Source organism: Onychomys torridus, chromosome 9 (genome assembly GCF_903995425.1).
Source record: "Onychomys torridus chromosome 9, mOncTor1.1, whole genome shotgun sequence".
NCBI classification, from domain to species: Eukaryota; Metazoa; Chordata; class Mammalia; order Rodentia; family Cricetidae; genus Onychomys; species Onychomys torridus.
The window spans coordinates 1,762,959-1,783,638 of NC_050451.1; the positions used below are offsets into that span (position 1 = coordinate 1,762,959).

At 41.5% G+C, this 20,680-nt stretch overlaps 1 protein-coding gene across 1 annotated transcript in view; it reads left to right on the forward strand.

The window, feature by feature from the left end:
• Erc2 (ELKS/RAB6-interacting/CAST family member 2) overlaps positions 1-20,680 on the forward strand; it is a 913,086-nt gene that overhangs the window by 568,850 nt on the left and 323,556 nt on the right. The window contains exon 16 of the mRNA XM_036199185.1: positions 6,929-7,089. Coding sequence (XP_036055078.1) covers positions 6,929-7,089 — 161 coding nt within the window. The remainder of the gene's footprint in view (positions 1-6,928; positions 7,090-20,680) is intronic.

The window sequence follows — 20,680 nt, forward strand, 5'->3', positions numbered from 1 at the left end:
GGAGCCGAACCTAGCCTTCCCCCCCGCATCAAGGCTGAATAAGGCACAACACCATAGGGAATGGGCTCTAAAAAGCCAATTCATGTACCCAGGATAAGTCCTGGTCCTGTTGCCAGGGGACCCACAAACAGATCAATCTGTGCAACTGTCACCCACATTCAGAGGGCCTAGCGCGGTCCCATGCAGGCTCCCCAGCTGTCAGTCTAGAGTCCATGAGCTCCCACTAGCTTGGGTCAGCTGTCTCTGTGGTTTTTCCCATCATGATCCTGACCCCCCATTGCCCTCAAAATTTTTTCTTCCCTCTTTTCGACTGAACTCCAGGGTCTTGGCCAAGTGCTTGGATGTGGGTCTCTGCATCTGCTTCCATCAGTTACTGGATGTAGGTTCTATGATGACAATTAGGGCAGACACCAACCTCAGTGCAGGGGAAGGCTAGTTCAAGAACCCTCTCCACTATTGCTATGAGTCTTAGCTGGGGACAATCTTGTGGGTTCCTGGGGTTTTTCCTAGCTGCAGATTTCTCCCCATCCCCTTAATATCTCTGTCAAGATATCTCTTTCATTGCTCTCCCTCCACGTCTCTCCCCCAACTCGGTCATCTGGAAGCCTCATGTTCCCACCTCTCATTCCCTTCCCTTTGTTCCCCCCTCCCAGTTTACCCAGGAGGTCTTAACCCTTTCCCCTTCCTGGGGTGATCCATGTGTGTCCCTCTTAGTGTGCTCTTCTTTACCTGGCTTATTTGGAGTTGTGGATTGTAGCCTGGTTATCCTTTGCATTGCATCTAATATTCACTTATGAGTGAATGCATACCATGCTTGTCTTTTTGGGTATGGGTTACCTCACTCAGGATTTTTTTTTCTAGTTCTGTCCATTTGCCTACAAATTTCATGATGACATTTTTTTTAACTGCTGTGTAATACATGTGTAATAAATGTGTATATGTACCATATTTTCTTTATCCATTCTAAGGTTGAAGGGCATCTAGGTTGTTTCCAGGTTCTAGCTATTATGAATAGTGCTGCTATGAACATAATTGAGCAAATGTCTGTGGTGGTATTGTGTTCCCCAAAATATTGTGCACCCTAATAAACTTATCTGGGGTCAGAGACAGAACAGCCACAATATTAAACATAGAGGTTAGGCAATGGTAGCATACGCCTTTAATCCTAGCATTCTAGAGGCAGAAATCCCTTTGGATCTCTGTGAGTTCAAGGCCACATTCAAAACTGCCAGGCATGGTGACACATGCCTTTAATCCCAAGAAGTGATTCATTAATCCCAGGGAGTGATGACAAAAAGCAGAAAGGTATATAAGGCGTGAAGACCAGAAACTAGAGGCATTTGGCTGGTTAAGCATTCAGGCTTTTGAGCAACAGTTCAGCTGAGACCCATTCAGATGAGGACACAGAGGCTTCCAGTCTGAGGAAACAAGATCAGCTGAGAAGTTGGCCAGGTGAGGTTAGCTGTGGCTTGTTCTGCTTCTTTGATCATCCAGCATTCACCCTAATAACTGGCCTCAGGTTTTATTTTATTAATAAGACCTATTAAGATTCCTTCTACAGATGTCCTTATGGTGTGGTTGAGCATCTTTTGTGTATATGTCCAGGAGTGATATGGTATTGCTGGGTCTTGAGGTAGGTTGATTCCCAATTTTCTGAGATACCACCATACTGATTTCCAGAGTGACTGTACAAGATTGCATTTCCATCAGCAGTGGAGGAGTGTTTCTCTTTCTCTACATCCTCTCCAACATAAGCTGTGATTGGTGTTTTTGATCTTAGTAATTCTGACAAGTGTAAGATGGTATCTCAGAGTTGTTTTGATTTGCATTTCCCTGATGACTAAGGAAGTTGAACATTTCCTTAATATCTTTCAGCCATTTGAGATTCTTCTGTTGAGAATTCTCTGTTTAGCTCTGTAGTCCATTTTTTAATTGAATTATTTGATATTTTTGCTGTCTAGTTTCTTTTTTTAGTATGTATTTATTTATTTATTTATTGATTGATTGATTGTGTATACAGTGTTCTGGCTATGTGTTTGCCTGCAGGCCAGAAAAGGGCCTCAGATATCATTACAGATGGTTGTGAGCTATCATGTGGTTGCTGGGAATTGAACTCAGGACCTCTGGAAGAGCAGCCAGTGTTCTTAACCACTGAGCCATCTCTCCAGTTCCACTATCTAGTTTCTTGACTTCTTTATATATTTTGGAGATCAGCCCTCTGTCATATGTGGTGTTGATGAAGATCTTTTCCCATTCTGTAGGCTGCCTTTTTGTCTTATTGACCACATCCTTTGCCTTACAGAAGCTTTTCAGTTTCAGGAGGTCCCATTTATTAGTTTTTGCTCTCAATGTCTGTTCTCCTGGTGTTATATTTAGAAAGTGCTCTCCTGTGCCAATGTGTTCAAGGCTACTTCCCACTTTTTCTTCTATCAGGTTCAGAGTAACTGGATTTTGGTTGAGGTCTTTGATCCATTTGGACTTGAGTTTTGTGCATGGCAATAGATATAGATCTATTTGCAGTCTTCTACATGTTGATACCCAGTTATGTTAGCACCATTTGTTGAAGATGCTTTCTTTTTTCCATTGTATAATTTTGGCTTCTTTGTCAGGTGTTCATAGGTGTGTGGATTAATGTCAGGGTCTTCAATTTGATTCCATTGATCAACATGTCTATTTTTATGCTGATACCAAGCTGTTTTTATTATTATAGCTCTATAGTAGAGCTTGAAGTCAGGGATAGTGATGCCTCTGGAAGTTCCTTCATTATATAGGATTGTTTTGGCTATCATGGGTTATTTTGTTTTTCCATATGCAGTTGAGTATTGTTCTTTCAAGGTCTGTGAAGAATTGCATTGGGATTTTGATGGGGATTGCATTGAATCTGTTGATTGCTTTTGGTAAGATTGCCATTTTTACTATGTTCACCCTATCTATCCAAGAACATGGGAGAGTTTTCTATTTTCTGATATTTTCTTTAATTTCTTTCTTCAAAGATTTAAAGTTCTTGTCATACAGGTCTTTCACTTGTTTGGTTAGTTACCCCAAGATATTTTGTGTTATTTGTGGCTATTGTAAGGGTGATGTTTCTCTGATTTCTTTCTCAGCCCATCTATCATTTGTATATAGGAGGGCTACTGATTTTTTTTTTAGTTAATCTTGTATCCTGCCACATTACTGAAGGTGTTTATCAGCTGTAGGAGTTGCCTGGTAGATTTTTTGGGGTCACTTATGTATACTATCATATTGTCTGCAAATGGTGAAAGTTTGACTTCTTCCTTTCCAATTTGTATCCCTTTGATTTCCTTTTGTTGTCTTATTGCCCTAGCTAAAACTTTGACTTCTATATTGAATAGGTATGTAGAGAGTGGACAACCTTGTCTTGTTCCTAATTTTAGTGGGATCACTTTGAGTTTCTTGCCATTTAGTTTGATGTCGGCTGTCTCCCACTATTAGTGTGTGGGGTTTGATGTGTGATTTGAGCTTTAGTAATGTTTCTTTTACAAATATAGGTGCCCTTACATTTGGGGCATAAATGTTCAGAATTGAGACTTCATCTTGATGGATTTTTGTCCTGTGATGAATATGAATATGCCCTTTGGCATCTCTTTTGATTGATTTTAGTTTGAAGTCTTTTGTTAGATATTAAGGATAGCTACACCAGCTTTTTTCTTAGTTCCATTTTATTGGAAAGTCTTTTTCCCAACCCTTAACTCTGAGGTAATGTCTGTCTTTGAGGCTGAGGTGTGTTTCTTGTATGCAGTAGAAGAATGGATCCTGTTTTCATATCCATTCTGTTAGCCTGTGTTTTTTTATAGGTGAATTGAGTCCATTGATATTAATAGGTATTAGTGACCAGTGATTGTTAATTCCTGTCAATTTTTGGTCGTAGTGTGTGTGTGTTTCCATTTTTTGGGATTTGCTGGTATGAGGTTATCTATTGCCTGTGTTTTGGTGGTTGCAGGTAAATTCCTTTGGTTGGAATTTTCCTTCTAGTACTTTCTGTAAGGCTGGATCTGTGGACATGTAATGTTTAAATCTAGTTTTGGCATGGAATATCTTATTCTCTCCATCTGCAGTGATTGAAAGCTTTGCTGGGTGTAGTAGTCTGGTCTTGCATCCATGGTCTCTTAGTATCTGCAGAACATCTGTCCAGGACCTTCTGGCTTTCAGAGTTTCCATTGAGAAGTTGGGTGTAATTCTGATAGGTCTGCCTTTATGTTACTTGACCTCTTTCCTTTGCTGCTCTTAGTATTCTTTCTTTATTCTGTATATTTGGTGTTTTGACTATTATGTCACAAGGGGACGTTTTTATGGTCCAGTGTATTTGATGTTTTGTATGCTTCTTGTATCTTCATAGACATGTTTTTCTTTAGGTTGGGAAAGTTTTCTTCTATAATTTTGTTCAGTACACTTTTCTGTGCCTTTGAGCTGGAATTCTTCTCCTTCTTCTATTCTATTATTCTTAGATTTGGTCTTTTCATCCCAGATTTCCTGAATGTTTTGTGCTAAAAATTGCTGGATTTAACATTTTCTTTGACTGGTGAATCTATTTCCTCTATTTTATCCTCAATGCATGAAATTCTCTCTTCCATTTCTTGCATTTGGTTGGTTATGCTTGCCTCTGTAGTTTGTTTGTTTACTCAGATTTCCCTTTTCCTGAATTCTGTCAGTTTGTATTTTCTTTTAAAAAAATTATGTATTTATTTATTATGTATACAACATTCTGCCTCTATGTATCCTTGCATGCCAGAAGGGGGTACCAGATCTCATTATAGATGGCTGTGAACCACCATGTGGTTGATGGGAATTGAACTCAGGTCCTCTGGAAGAGCAGTCAATGCTCTTAACCTCTGAGCCATCTCTCCAGCCCTGTATTTACTTTATATCCTCTATTTTAATTTTCAAGTCTTAAACTATTTCCTTCACTTGTTTGACTGTTTTTTCTTTGAGTTTCTTGATTTTCTTTAAGAGATTTCTTTTATTTCCTCCCATTTTTTATTTGTCTTTTCCTCCATTTCTTTAAGGGGATTTTTTAATTTCCTCTTTTAGGGCCTGTATCATCTTCATAAAGTTGTTTTTAAGGTCATTTTCTTCTGGATCATCTCCTTTGGAATGTTCAGGTCTTGCTGTTGTAGGATCACTAGGTTCTGGTGGTGTTGTGCTGCTCTTTATGTTGTTTAATACGTTCTTAACACTGCTGTCTACCCATTTCTTCCTTTAATCTGAACAGGTGGGGCTACAAGTCACTCTTCTTCCAGTTGGTGCAGGTGGGGCCTCTGGTTCCTGTGGTTGCTCTTCTTCCCAGTTGGTCCAGGAGTGGGAGTATGGCTACTGTAAAAGAAAATATGTATTCCGACTGTAGAGCTTTCAAAACGTTTCTGTCTATAGCATCACACACTCATGCCCCATTTCTTCTATATTTCCTGGGCCTATGATTCTTGTGGTAATGTTGACAGGAGTTGTACTGTGGTGAGGTCACTCAGGGTCATCTTGCCAACTCCACGAATACTCTGACTGAATGTCTCTGAGTCCTCACTCGAAAGGGCTCCAGCCAAACAGCAGGAATAGACTTCTTTCGGTATGTTGCTTTTCAGAGGGCTTCTAGTCATATTTAATGATCGTTATGAGAAACTAAAAAGTGTAATTGCTTTTTAAATTTCATGCGTTTGTAGAGTAATACTAGTCTACAGTTAAACATACATGATTCTGTAAGTTTTGTAGATTATCTTTTATATTCTGTGCTTTTAAAACTTTTTAGTTTTAACTGTGATTTACAAGCTCATTAAGTTTCCTCTTTTTATCAGTGTGCGATGGAGGGTGTTCTGAACCTTAAAAGCATGTGATTTACCTTGGACATGAACTTCAATGCTTATTCTGAATGAAGTCCATGTAAAACTGCAGAAATTGTATAGCAAGTCTTTATAAATTGGGACCTACCTTGTCAATGACACATTGTGAAGGGTTTTCTGTTGACTTTGGTGATGGATGATCCCATGCTGCCAAGTTCAGCTGGAATGAGTGTCTTAGAAATCCACACATCAGCTCTGGAATCTAGAAATTTCCTGGACCAGGATTTTTGAATCAGTAGGGTGGATGCCATTTTACCAGCTTGCTTCATGGAAGTCTCTGAAACATGACCATAAACACCTATCCTCGTTGTTGCGTGTTGGCTTTAAAAGCCCCCAATGGTTTGGGGGAGGGTAAGTACTTGTCTCAGAGCCCCTTGGTCCAATTTTTGGGGGACCTGGCTGAAAGTCCTAGATATTTGATAGTCTGGCTTATTTCTATGGTGTATTAGCACCCTATAAAAGTTACATGTCATTTATTTCAAGTTTAGAACCCTCTCAAGCTTCAGGGGCAAACCAAAGTTGAACCTTTTGTGGCTGGAATTCTGTTTACCTTTGGCCAAACCCTGCTTCCTGACTGTAAGTCAGGGAAGTGAGGTGAGAAAGGCTGCCGAGGCTCTGTGGACATCAAATACCTCTAACCAAACAAAGTTTTGATAGGTTAAAACCTGAATGAATCTGAAACACTTGATTAACTTTCTGTCAAAGCACTCTGGGGGCTCCACACAAAAGTATATAGTGCCAGCCAAAGTATATTTGAGTCTTCCTTTCCTCTGGCTAGGAGGAAGTACCTGAGATTATTAACCATGGGTTGAAATTGGGTCAAGCAACCCCCTTCTAATAGATAAGTTAAATAGTTTCTGTCAAGATCATTGGCCAATCCAATTGAATAGACCTTGGTGAGTTTGTGAGATTGCATGAGTTTGAAAGCTTTGTTTTCCATCAGTGACAGAGAACAAATGAGCTTCATTTGTGTGTAGTTGTAGATGACCCATTGTTTCTTGTCAGCACACAGGGCATTGAGACATCCCTTGGGTGTGACTGAAGGAGAAATCCCATGTGCATCTCCCTATGCCTTTCAGATAGAGGAGCTGATGAATGCCCTGGAGAAGACCAGACAGGAGCTGGATGCCACCAAAGCCCGCCTCGCCTCGACCCAGCAATCTCTGGCTGAAAAAGAAGCACACCTGGCCAATCTCCGGCTAGAGAGAAGGAAACAGCTAGAGGAGATCTTGGAGATGAAGTGAGTACCCATCTTTGCTCCTCTGGTCTTAGTCATTTCCCTTCGATGGTAGGGAAAGGGTGGAGGGGCTGGAAGTGTGGAGAAGGAACTTAGAGAAAAGCTGTGATTTTTTTTTTGAGGCATTACTTATTTTTTAAATTACAGGTTTGGTGCTTCATTGTGCACAGTTTTTCAACATGTTACTTTAAAAATGTATGCCCAGCATTGAAGTAGGTCTGTCTGTGTCTTGTGGGCGACCCTGGTATTCACAGATCTGTTTGTTGCAAAGGTCTGAGGCTGCAGGGAAACTGAGGCCTTCTTCAGCACAATGGTAATCTGAGTGCTGCTTGCACTCAGTGGAAACTTTTCTGAAGCACTATGACTTTGCTAGTATTATCCTCATTCCTGTTCAGTGCCTGGCTAGTCCTGGCTTTCTGGTGTCAATCTACCGGACTCAGACCTGGTAGATTGATAAAATAGAGGTTGGACTCTCTTCCAACATGCACACCATGGAGGGAACAGGTAAGTACCAGGAGACTGCATTGCTTTCCTTGCTTCTATTAATAAAGTGAGGGCTGGTGCTGGGAAGCGGTCCTTCCGGTGTCCCCATGACATACCCACCTACACCTACTCAACTCCCATTTTGCTTTCCCAATGAAAGATCACCAAGGACAGCAATAGGAAGGAGAGTTATTGAATGATTTGAATAATAATTACAATGTATTTGTTCCCAAAGAACTAGTCAAGAAATAGCATTTCTATAAATGGTTAAATGAAACAATCAGTAAGATATAATTTAAATCCTACTTCCTCCCATAATAAGGGGAAGCATGCATAATTGTGGCATCTTAAGCCAGTAACACAGACTTTGAAATTGGTGGCTAGGTATGGAAGAGTGACCTTATGGTGACCCAGCCAGTCTTACACATGGTTAACATTAAACCAAGAAAGCTTAGATCATGGAAAATATGGAATGAAATATTTTGAAGGGTTTAATAATGAGAATAAAACTTTTATGTCTCTTCAACTACCTCAGTTTCTCCAAGACCAAAGAACAAGTAAGTTTTTTTCACATATAAACTCATATAAACTAGCATTTTGTCTAATAAAAGATGATATAATAAAAATAGATATTATTATACACCATTTAGAAGCCAGGGAACTGAGACTCTGAGAGATTCAAATAATTTGCTTACAGCCACCTGGCGAGGATTAGAGCAAAGCCTTCTATTTCAAGCTCCCTTTCTCCTCCCTCCTTCTCCCATGGAGCTTTGTGTGCATTTTACCAGGTTTGTCTGCTCGAGTTCCTGCAGAAATCCTGCTGCCATTAGCAGAGCTGGGCATATGGCAGGTGCTGACTGACTGCTGGGCAAATGACTAGATGGGATGGTGAAACCACACAACCTCACAAATGTGTTGAATCTGCTGGCCAGCACAGCCCGCTGTGTCTCCTTGTGTGCTATTACATGCTCAGGCAGCCACACTGTTCCGTTCTTCTCAGCTCCCATATCAACTCTCCATCTCCAGTGATACAAGATGTCATCATGAGAGCCTCTTGATTCTTCTTTAGAGAAAGGCCATGCACCTTCATAATTTCAAGAACAGGAGTAATAATGGGCTATACTAGTTTAGGAATCATCAGATCTTGGGTACAATCCTCATACCTGGTAACTGTGGCAGGGAACTGCCCTTAACCTTGCTGACCCCCCGCTTCCCTCTCTAACAATGTGCAGGGGGTATAGGTGAACAGAGGGTACAGACACAGAAAATGATATGTGTCTATAAAAGCTCTGTTGACCAGTGAACATAATGTCATATGTTTAAGGTGCTTTCAGAGAGTACTATTTATCTAAAATTGGATTTATTTTTCTAAAGCATATAAGCCATTTCCATGTGTATGTTTTCCCACTTAATTTCATGATTTCAGATAGCACCTAGCTAAGGCCTCTTTGCTGAATTGCCACATTATTTCTGAAGTGTTTAATCTGCTGCCACTGCAAAATAAATACAGAATTCTTCTGTTAATTCCCTTGGTCAAAGAAACAAAGTCCTGCTTCATTAAGCCCATATGAGCCTAATTCATTATTTAGCTCACCCAGAAGACCAACTTATAGATGCCTTACTTGGGACTAAGGAGACCTAGGTATGGGATAGGCATACTGACTGAGGCTCCCACCTCCATTCATCAACCTGTACAGCTGTTCAAGCCAACCAACTGGTTCTATCTATCATGATTTTTGAGCTGAACTAATTGATACATTGCTACGTGACATTGACTGAGCCCTGTTAAAGTTGCCGAGAACAGTCAGATGTGTGTTATTATTGTTGATGCTTATTAATCATGCTATACTAAGACTTGGATTTTCATTCAGCTTGAACTCATCTTTAGCCGGGTCTACTAGACTTCTAAACCCTTGTAGGAAGAGTCACCATGCCGTGCTAGAGGGAATAAGGATGGGGCCCTGGGTCGAGGAAAAGGCCTTATTTTCTCACACCATGACATGAAAAGAGATCACTTTTTGGTTGCCTCAGTCTTCTCTCCATTAACGTGGAGGCAGTAATGCCTGCCCTGCCTGCTTTATGGAAATGTGCTAAGGTCAGGGTGAAAATAAAGTACTAGACTAAGATTAACATAAAATAGCATATGTGAAAGTACTTTGAAATCTAATGTGGGCTTTAAAACTGAGAAGTGTATCTGTTAAACTCATTGCAAAATCAAACGGTATGAAGTTTTAGAACTGCAAGGCAGCTGGATCCACTCTCCCAACTTATATAACTAGACTCCTGTCCACGTAATTGCCAATGAAGAATTCACCAGGCCCTGGGAAGCACCATTCTTGTGAGAGACCATGGTCTCCTAAGGTAGTGGTTCACGTTCCATGGACATGCAGGAGCTCATGTGCTCTCACATTGAACTGGAATGTCTTTCCATACATTCTTCCCATTTGTCTTGTTGTTGTCATATTTTTCTTACACAAAATTGATCCGAGAATCAGCCATAGAAGAGATAGCCTTTTATGTATTTACTAGGTAATATTGTTCATTTTTGAGAGAGGGAAAAAAACCCAGGAAACACAGAGAAGTCACTGAGGGAATTTTGGTGTATACCTCTACAAATGTGCCTTATTTGTATCAAGAAAATTAGATTGTCCCTGCAGATCTTATAAATTCCACTTGTTTTGCTTTCTGGATGTGACTATTTTCTGTATCACAAGCATAAAATCATGCTATTTTAAATTACTTAATGTATTGACATATAGGTTTGCTGTATTATTTTGGTTTCAGTGTTTTGCTAATATAAAGCAAGCTTCGATAAGAATCCTGCTGTTTGCTTTTACTTTGTTTCTGGTAATAGAGATTGACATGAAGCAGTAAACCATAGGAGCACACAGAACAAATAGGCTTCTTGTCATCTCGACCATTTAGGCATCTGTAGACAAATTTCTAAACGGTCTTATTAAATAAAAAACACAGAGCCAAATATAGGGGTGAAAGCTGTAGAAACCAGGGAAATAGTGAGAGCCACCAACCTTACCTCTTCAGCTCTGCAGCTACCAAAAAGTGTGTTACTTCCTGTCTACCCACGCCTTTATTGCCTTGCTGTTCTGCCTTCTCATTGGCTCTTAGCCCAGCTACCTCACTTCCATGTCACTGCCTGGCGTTACACACCTCCAGGTCTCTATGGTTGGTACTGGGATTAAAGGTGTGTGTCATCATGCTTGGCTGTTCCCTAGTGTGTCCTTAAACACACAGAGACTATGCCTGCCACATGATTGGAGTAAGGGCCTGTGCTACCACTGCCTGACTTCTATGTTTACTTAAAAATGGCTGGCCTTTTCCCCCTTGATCTCCAGGCATGCTTTATTTATTAAATAAAATATCACCACAGGCATCGGTAGCATATTTCAGGTTGGCATTGCTACAGACTGAGAATCTCACAGATTATCAAACTCTATTTGCACTGGTTTGTTGTGTGCTCCACAATGTTCTGATGTGTATACATTTGTACCCACCACACTCAAGATACATGCTTGTTCCACTTCCCTAAGAGTCTCTGGTCCTGTCTTTGGTAGCCATTTACTTTTGTCTATTTCAGGTTTTGTAGTGTGTGTGTGTGTGTGTGTGTGTGTGTGTGTGTGTGTGTGTGTGTGACATGTATATGGATCCCCTGGAGCTGAAGTTACAGGCAGTTATGAGCCACCTGACTTGAGTGTTAGGAAATGAACTCTGGAAGAGTAGGAAGCCCTTTTAATGGCTGAGCCACCTCTCCAGTCCCCAGTTATTTCATTTTTAAGTGGAGGTGTGTGTGTGTGTGTGTGTGTGTGTGTGTGTGTGTGTGTGTGTGTGTGTGTGTGTGTGTGATATCATCTTGAGACCCGTGTCACACTGACCCATGCTTTCTCCTGCCATTCTTCTTCAGTGGGTACAGAGTGTTCTTTTCATGTAGATCTAGATGAGAATTAGAAGAAGAAAATGTCTGGTTCTTCTAGCTGAAAGGTACTTCCCATGCTGTAACTCTGCATGAGGATTTCCTTTTAACACTGGGTGTTGGGAACCAATAAGCGTCTGTGGAATCAAAGGGTGAATTAGTTGAAGGTAGGTGCTAACCTAGTGGAAACAGAAAATCCCCCCATACCTTGTCAAGCTTTCATTCTTAGTGAAATGAAGGAAGGAAATGAGTGAATAAAGCAGTTTATTGTGTAACCTTTAAAGAGGTTTGACACATCACTTATAAAGCCATTTCCAAATGTAAGGACCTTCTTGGTTAATTGGGATACAGAGAGACAGCAAACACTATTGTGTACCTTCCCATTTTCTGTAACAGTGCAGGAAGTAAAAGTTCATTAGTAAAATTCATAAGTTCATTAGAAGGGGAGCCCCTGAATTTATCATGTCACTTTTGTGCCCCAACACTCCTTTAGCTTAATTTTTAGTGGTTTGTATCCTAACTGCTGGCCATTGTTCTGATGTTGGAAAAAAACTGATAGTACATAACCATGTATTTCCAATCAAAGGATGCAATATTTACCTTTCCCCTTGTATAAGAATGTTGCTGTACTTAAAAAATACCTAAAAGCTTTTGCTAAGACGTCTTATGATGTTTCACTTTTTTGTTATATTTGCTCCTGTTTAATAAAAGACTTTTTATTAAAAGAATATTAAAACCTTTTTAAGTTTGGCTTTAAAAACTGCTCAATAACCTAACATTCCAGTAACCAAGCTCGGTTTCTTAACTTGTGGCAGGTGAATTTGATATCTGTAGCTAAAAGAAATGAGGGCTGTGAGACATTGATCTGCTTATGCATTTTCTCAGACAGGTTAACCTGTCATGGTAATTTCATAGGCAGACAGGCAGCTGCTATTTTTCATTTAGTATAAAATGCTAAGTCACAAAAGTGCTTTAATAACTACTTAACAGTCCCATAATTGGAAGTATGTCTCTTAGATTTTTTTGCTGATGATTTCCTATATCTGTGTAAAAGTTGTATGTAACCCTAAGCATTTTTTAGCTCCTCTGATTTTTGTGGAGTCCATCTTCATTTCCCGGGTATTGTTAGATTTTAGACATCTCCTCCAGATAGTTTTGCCAGCCTTTGTATACACTGAGTTGTTTTAGTACATTCCCATGGGGTAGGGCAGCCGCTTAAGCTACGACATCATCTTGTTGGCCCCTTTGATCTGGGATCTTTTCTGAGAGAGGCACTCATTAGGTAAGTGCCCTTCAAAGCAGAGGCAACGTACCGAATATGATAAAATCAATTTATTCTTTACTTTATGCCATCATGAGAAAAGACAAATCACATTTCTTCAGGGAGGAATTCTAAGTGCCTGGCAATTTGCACAGGATAAATGGAGTCTGGGAGAAGAGTTCTGAAGGCAGCCATTACTTAAAATTGATAAACTCAGTTGTAAGGGGGCTCTATTATTTCCCAGAGGCATTTCAGGGATTGAATGGGACCCTCATTTATGAAAAGTAATTTTAAACTTGTAAGTGTGCATGATTTTGTCATTACTTCATTCATGACACTTCAAATTATGGTTTAATTTTATTCAATAAATACTTTCCTTTTAAACTGCAATGTTGTTTCCTCTCTAAGCAATATGTTATTGATTTTTTTTAAAAGAGCCCAGTTTAAAATATATTAAGTATTATGGTCACATGTCCTGGAATGTTCTAGAACGTCTGCCCAGTTTTGGAAGGCATTTGCATTAGATGGGATGTTCAGAAGGCTTGTTGTAGCTACACAGCTCCATGTGGAGATTAAAGATGGTAAACACAGAAGGTGGGAATGGATACCATGGAGAATGGCTCGTTCAGACGGATTTTGGTTTGTACTACAGGCAGTGAGGTAAGTCCAGTTAGTTGCCATTCATCATTTCTGTTTCCCGCTCTTAATTCAGAAATTAGTAGCTTAATGCCCATAGCAGAAGACAAAACACTTGCTGCATATAAAACTTATAGTGGGGAAATAAAATTTAACTGTAAAGAAAGTAACCTTACAAGAGTGGAATGTTCTAGTTAGCTTCCAACACAAGGAACAGAAAACTCGTTCAGCTAGCAACTTGTGTCTTGAAGCTTTGCCACTCTCAGGATTTGGCTACCACCTTACGGTGCTGAACTTCTGGCCTCATTTCCAAGGGTCCAATCCATGTCCCAGCCAGCAGAAAGGAGGAAAGGAAAGGAACCACCCTGGCCTCTAAGTTACACATATCTGCCACTGACATCTGAGTCAGTTAACAGCTCATTCAAAAAATAGTCGCTGAGCATCTGCTTTGTGTAAGTGCTGTTCTGAGTGCTGGGCACTCTCCTAAGTGTTATTTTAAGGTATAGAAAAGACTCTGGACAAAGGTTCTATTCATAGACCTAATGTTTTACATGATCTGATGTGGAGAAAAGTAGTTCACTAGCCAGTTTTAAGTCCCACGGCCCCACATGTCACCTGCATAGGCAGGACGGTGCAGCCTTTATGTAGGTAGATCTATGAGCAGCTAACACTGTGGAAGGCAAATCAACAAGTAAAGGAAAGTAGTGTTGGGAACACTTGGAATTCTTAACAGAAAAAAAAAAAATAGACCAGCTGGTAAGCCACCATACCGCATAATAAACATCCTTGGAAGTTCACTGCAGATAGATTATTCCTAACCCATACTGTCTCTGTCTGTCTGCGTGTCTGTTTCTGTCTGTCTGTCTGTATGCCTGCCTGTGTCTGTCTCTCTGTCTCTCTGTCTCTCTGTCTCTGTGTCTGTGTGTGTGTGTGTGTGTGTGTGTGTGTGTGTGTCTGTCTGTCTGTCTGTCTGTCTGTCTGTCTGTTGAGGGAGACAATGTGTTTTGAAAGACTCCTTCCAGTACAATCCATATATTCATAAAATGACCCGAAACAATGGATCACTCAACAATTGCTAGAATCCCCCGCCCCCGCCCCCGTCCCTGTGATGAGCTCAAAATGCAGTTTGGTTCAGCACTGCCGCTCATATAGGGCAAGGGTAGACTTCCTCTGTATTTTATGCATTGCCTTTTTTTCTATAACACTCTTTAGATATGAAATAAATGAACAAAGCAGAAATGATGACCAATAATCAATGTAGGGGAAAACATTGAAATGGATTGAGTTGTATGCCATTTAGAAGGGCCTTTCCTCGTTCCCACAGTAAGATATGTGCTATTCGATTAAAATGCTTTCAGAGAATCAAACAAATCCAGGCAAAAATACTCTTCTGTGCTTCAGGCAGGGAGGTTAATGTGCTCAGCAAGGGATGTTTATGTGATGTTACCTCATATGCACCATGGCTAGCCACTGCCAGGTGGACAGTGTGATGGGTCCTGTTCTACTGTTACAAACACGGAGGCTTTGGGATCTGAACTCAAATACAAGCACTCAGTGTTATGGCACATGATATTAACTAATGTATGCATAGTTTTCTAACCTCCACATGGAGGGACCAGCTTTCATTAAATGGGGAACAGTGGGCAGATAGACACTTCTTCCTGCTAGTGTCAAGAGAACAGGGCACCAGTAACAGGGTGTGAGGGGACAGGAAGGCGAGCTGAAGGAAACCTTTAAAGTCAGCTCCTTATCGTAAAATAAGGGGTAACCTGTCTTTTGGCTGGAAACAGAATATATATATAATGAAAAGTGTCAATCAAAAGGGCATTGGCCTGGTGGTTTTTAATGGAAATACAAACATTTTCTGAGTTAGAGGAGTGTAGGCTTTCAGCTTAAATAATCATAATGAACAGTTAAATAATCCAAAAGCTTGGGAATTGTAGAACTTAAGTAATTGCAAGCACCATACTTCATGTTATCTCTATCCTTACAACAGTCTGTGGGGCTTTGGAAAGGTCACCCTTTTCAAAGGAGGAAAAGACTTATGGGGGTCTCCTAGCCTCTCCAAAAAAAGGCAAAGCAAAGGAAGACATGAGGCATTTTCTTCCAATTAAGAGCACCATTGTATTATCAGAAATCTGAGGAGTTTGGTTTAAAGCTTATAGGAGATACTGCCAACTATAACCCCACAGGTAAAAACAGGACAAGGATATCACACAGAATCCAAGGGGCAGAACATCAGCTGCCATGGACTCGGGTAGCAAGGCCAGCTCAAGCACACCCCTCTCCCCACCTGTGAGCTGGGCTTTTGACTCAGATGACCTCACTGATATACTATGATTCTCTGACACCATTGTTTTCCATCTGGGATGATTTTGCCTCTCTGGAATATTTGACAAGGTCTGGAGACAGTTTTTGCTGTCACATGGTTGGAAGCTTCTATTATCTTGTAGGTAGAGACCAGAAATTTGTTCTATAGGCTTGGGATAGTCGCCCAACCCAAGGCACTCATGATAGTGAGCTTGAAAGACCCATGAGCAACCTCCCTGCTTAAAGACTGGTGTTTCATAAGGTAGGGAAAGGGAAAGAGCTTTACAGGGTTGATCTCTGATTCAACTTAACAGTCAAAGGGGCTCACAGGGCATTTGTGCTACTCAGGATCATGATCAGGCCCAGAAGGTGTGGTGATGTGGCGGCTTGGGGAAATGAACTTGACCTCCTGATTTTGATTTGCCATTGTGGTATTGTAGAGCAGCTCACCATGTTACCTAGCCAAGCCTTCAGAGACTGAGCTGCCTACCTACGTGGTTGAGAGCCTGGATGGGATCTGTAAGACCTGTTCCTTTAATGCCTGCTGTTCGATAGATTGCACGATCTTGCCGAGCTCCAGGATTCCATTGTTCTTTAACCCGTTCCCGTCTCTGGGCTTCCGTTTCTCCACCTGTGGGTTAAGGTACAGAACTGAGCAATTCTCAAGACTTAGGCCAGCTTGATGACTGCTGCATCCCCCACCCCATCCACAGCTTTCCTTTGGTATCTCTGAGCTATCCTTCTGGTCTTTGCCCAGGGAAACATTTTATCCATGTTTGCTGAGAATAGAAGAAACCTGAGAACACCAGAGAGGCTAGAATTTAAGCCAGAGGAGGGCCTGAGGGTATCAAAAGGAGAGACTGCTGCCCACATGGATGCCCCTTACCAGATATTGGGAAAGCAACAACCCTACGCATGTGGAGAGTAAATATAAGTGTCTACATCCTCACTGGAAGGAGGCATCATGGTAGACTTCAGGCCCATGGGGATGTTTGTAGAGGACAACAGCTTGGAGGAGGCAGCTTTGAGAGCTCTTGGTCTCTGGTAGGCAGTCAACAACAACTTGCTGAAATGGATGGCGTGATGCTCTAATGTGTCATGACTCTCTTGGGTATGTGACTGCCTCAGCTCATCTCCTTCACTTCTTCTCCACTCAGTTTCCTTCTCCTTCTCATCCCCTCTTCTTTATAATCTTAGCTCTATCCTTCCCTCCCTCCCTCCCTCTCCTCTCTTCTTTTTTTCTCTTTCCTAGTGCTTTTCTGGGTCCCCCACAGCATGCTAGAGTTCAACAGATTTTTCTAAATTTCCCCAACATAATCCTTGTCTTTTGAGACTTAGGTTGGGCTGGGAAGGCAGCAGACCAAACGTGTGGGAAGGAGAAGGACTGGATGGGAGGAGTTCTAGGGGCAGAGAAGAGCTGAACCTGGCAATTCTGTCTGGGCAGTGAATGTATTTGCCAGTTAGTTCCCCAGGAATAAAGAGACAGCCAAGCCTTCAATCAAGTCCAGCCCAGGTGTCTGGTTTATCACAGAGCTTGGGAGCCAACAGATTGTAGAATTGGAAATGCCGCATTTGGCATGATCTTTGGGTTAAGCCAATATTCCTGAGATCTTAATTTGAACCTACAGGAGAATTAGGCCCACCTTAAGGAACTGTTATTACATCACACGCTTCACATGCTTGAGGAACTTGGAGAGTGCACAGTGATGCCAGCACGGAGTTGTGATAACAGTTAGATTGCTTTCTTTCTGCTTGCTTTTTAAATTGGTGTTTCCTGTTCCCTTCACCAAGCCATGAGTTGGGAGTGGTTTTCTTCTCCTGGCTATGCCTCTGAGGAGTTTTCTCAGAAAAAAATGCTCCCTTAGACACCTGTGCAAGGTTTCCATGAGCTAATGCTGTGTCTGAAGGTCACGCAGAGGTGGTGCTTGCTCTCGCTGGCTTCTCCCTGTCCTTCTCCTAGATGTCAGCCCTGTGGGGAGTAGCACTTGCCTCCCTTGCTGCTTGGATCTGGGAAGACCCGAGAGCACTGCTGGCCATGGGAGGGTGGAAAAGAAAGGGCTGCTCTTCCCTTGCTTTGAGGCACGTCCCTGACAGTAGGGCTTCCCTCTCTGGCTGCGGGCTTTCATCAGCATTCTCCCATGATTCTAGACATCAGGGTTGGTACACTGCTTCCTGTGCACCTTGGCCTGGCCATGGCAGCAGCCACATGCTCTTGCTAGCTTCCCAGTGCTTCAGTGTCTCTATTTCACTATTGCTGTCCACCTCTTCTTCATGGTGTCTGCTCACACTATTGCTGTCCACCTCTTCTTCATGGTGTCTGCTCATTGGAAACATATGCTGAGCTCTGTTCCCTCCAGGACCCAGAGGAACACAGTGAGGGCAGCTGTGCTATCATGGTCAAGGACATGAAATCTCTTAGAATGATTTAAGAAAGTGCTGTTTTAAAAGGTTTGCATTTTGATCCTGGAGGTGATGGCACACGCCTTTAATCCCAGCAGAGGCAGAGGCAGAGGCAGGTGGATCTCTATGAGTTCGAGGCCAGCCTGGTTCCAAAAACAGAGCGAGTTCCAAAACAGCTGAGGCTATCCAGAGAAACCCTGTCTTGAAAAACAACAGGAAACAAGAAGTTTATATTTCTCACATTAAATAATTTGAGGAAGAGAAGCAGATTGCTTAATGTTATCGTCAGAACTTAAAAACAAAACAAAGCCTCTATTTCCCAAAATGAATAGTTTTCAAATACCCTTCAACATGACTGCTGTAACTCCTGCCTGGGACAAAGGTTCAGCTGAAGTTCTGAGAACCATCTTCTGTCACAAACAGTGAAAGTGGTACCTGTTCCTGCAGTGTCCAGGGCCAATCCTCCTTTGCTCCGTGGCCCTCTGGGAGGTGTTTGTCTGAGAGTGAGGAGCCCTTGAGGTGGAATGAAAGCATTCTAGAGGTGGTATGGTGCTCTTCCAGTGAAGCTGAGAGTGGTTGGTTTCCAGGAATGCACTGATGGTCATCCCTGTGATGCAGTCCACTGCAAAGCTCTTTTCAGTGGCTCTGTCATTTGTAAGGCCACTGACTTGGCCATGAAAGTATTCACATTGGGCAGTGAATTTTTTTTTAATAGACTAAACACATATTTATCAACTATCTGGTCAACAATCTAATGTCTAATCAAAGAATAATCCATATCACAGCATAGGTAAACATGCAGTGAAAGAGAAGCATGTAGGGCTGTAAGAATATCATGCAAGGATGTAGCTTTGAGCTATGCTATGTTAAGTAAGTGGAAAGCAGGTGGAGGGACAGAGCTGGTAGAGGGCAGTGGGTGCCTTTCAAGAGGAGAGGGTTTGCCCTTGCAGACACCCAGTGGCGGAAGGGACTCACTCATTCCATCAGTCCGTAAGAGCCTGGTGTGGTTATGCCTGACCCACCAGGAGCCTCTTATCATTCTCCCTGCTCCCTGCATGCTGTGTTTCTGCAGCAACTGCTTCCTCACAGGCCCCAGCTCACTGTGACAGACTGGCATTTGCTGAGAAGGCCTTTTTGTTCCAGTTAAATCATCTGTCTGTTTGGAAAGTTGAATTCATCAAATGCCCGTAGTTAGAAGACAGTTTTAACAATTCCTCCTAAGTCAGACATTTGTAAGTCTCACCCTGCCCTTCACAGTATATCCAAGCCCCTGTGTAAGGCAGGACTGTTGGCCTGGTGTTGATGAGATGGGACTTTTCTTCTGCCAGAGGTAGAAGACACCTCTGTGGAATGGAAGGGAGTGTTCCTGTGAGCAGCATCTCTTTCCTGATTGGGTGGCCCAATGGGCTTGACTAAATTGTTGCTAAATTTTTAGGTCAGTTATACCTAAAAGCAAAATGAACTCCCATATGGTCTCTGTCCGACTTCAGCAATTGTTTCATTGCCAAGCCCCACCCCATGGCTGGATTATTTTGAAGTAAATACCAGACATTATATCATTTTGTCCATAAATACTTGAGTGTAAACGTTATTTTTTCAGATAAACATTTGTACAACAAATTACAAACACTTTAATGTAGAGGAGAATTCTAATGAAGGCCTTTTCTCCATAGTGTTGGAAGCTCTGTGACCTGATATAAAAAGCCTCTACTTTTTAAGAATGTTACAGAACCTCAAAAAGGAGCATTTGATAATCTCCTATAGAGGAACCAGAAAGATGTGTGCCACAGGATTCATTTCTTAACCGGTGGCTCTGTTGTTCCTGGGCTTATAATTAGTGATCTCAGGATTGACATATTTCTACCTCTTCATTATTCCTAGTGATGTTTTTGTGCATGCCTAAGGGAAGGGAAGGGCTTTTACTGATTTTTATTGTTTTATTTTTGCTTCTTGACCAAATGGTAATAAGAGAATTTTGAAAGTTTGTAAATTTGAATATGTTATTGGTAGCATTCTTTGCACTCAAGGATTGATGAAGCGAATCATTATTAACATAGAGAATGAGATCAAGATCACATCCATGCTATATTGATATTATGCTTTTGAATCAAGCAAGATCTGAATGTACCTACTTGTCTTTTTGTCAGCTTCTTGTCTTGTTTCTTATTAATGATCACAGTGACATCACATTAACTACTAAGTCCTTGTGGTACAAGGACTAGGACCTCCTAGTGCATTAGATGCTGATCCAGAGGAGTATCATTTCTGCTTGTTGGGAATATACTCTAGTCTTGATTATTGTATGTCCAGCCTTGGTAGCACTTTAATGACTTAAGAGAGGTCATGGCATGGCTTTCATATCCAAATAACCCATAGGTAGCTACTCATGCTGTTTATTTTAGCTGATCCAGACTTTTTTGTGGGGAGAGGAGTTAGCTTTCAATTCTGGTTACTGTAGAGGAGAATGGCTCCTGAAAGCATTATAGATGGATCAAGAAGGTGGAAGCATTGTACGCAAGGCTGCAGTAGAAGTTAAAGAAAAGGAACTGGAGAGATGTCTCAGTGGTTAAGAACAC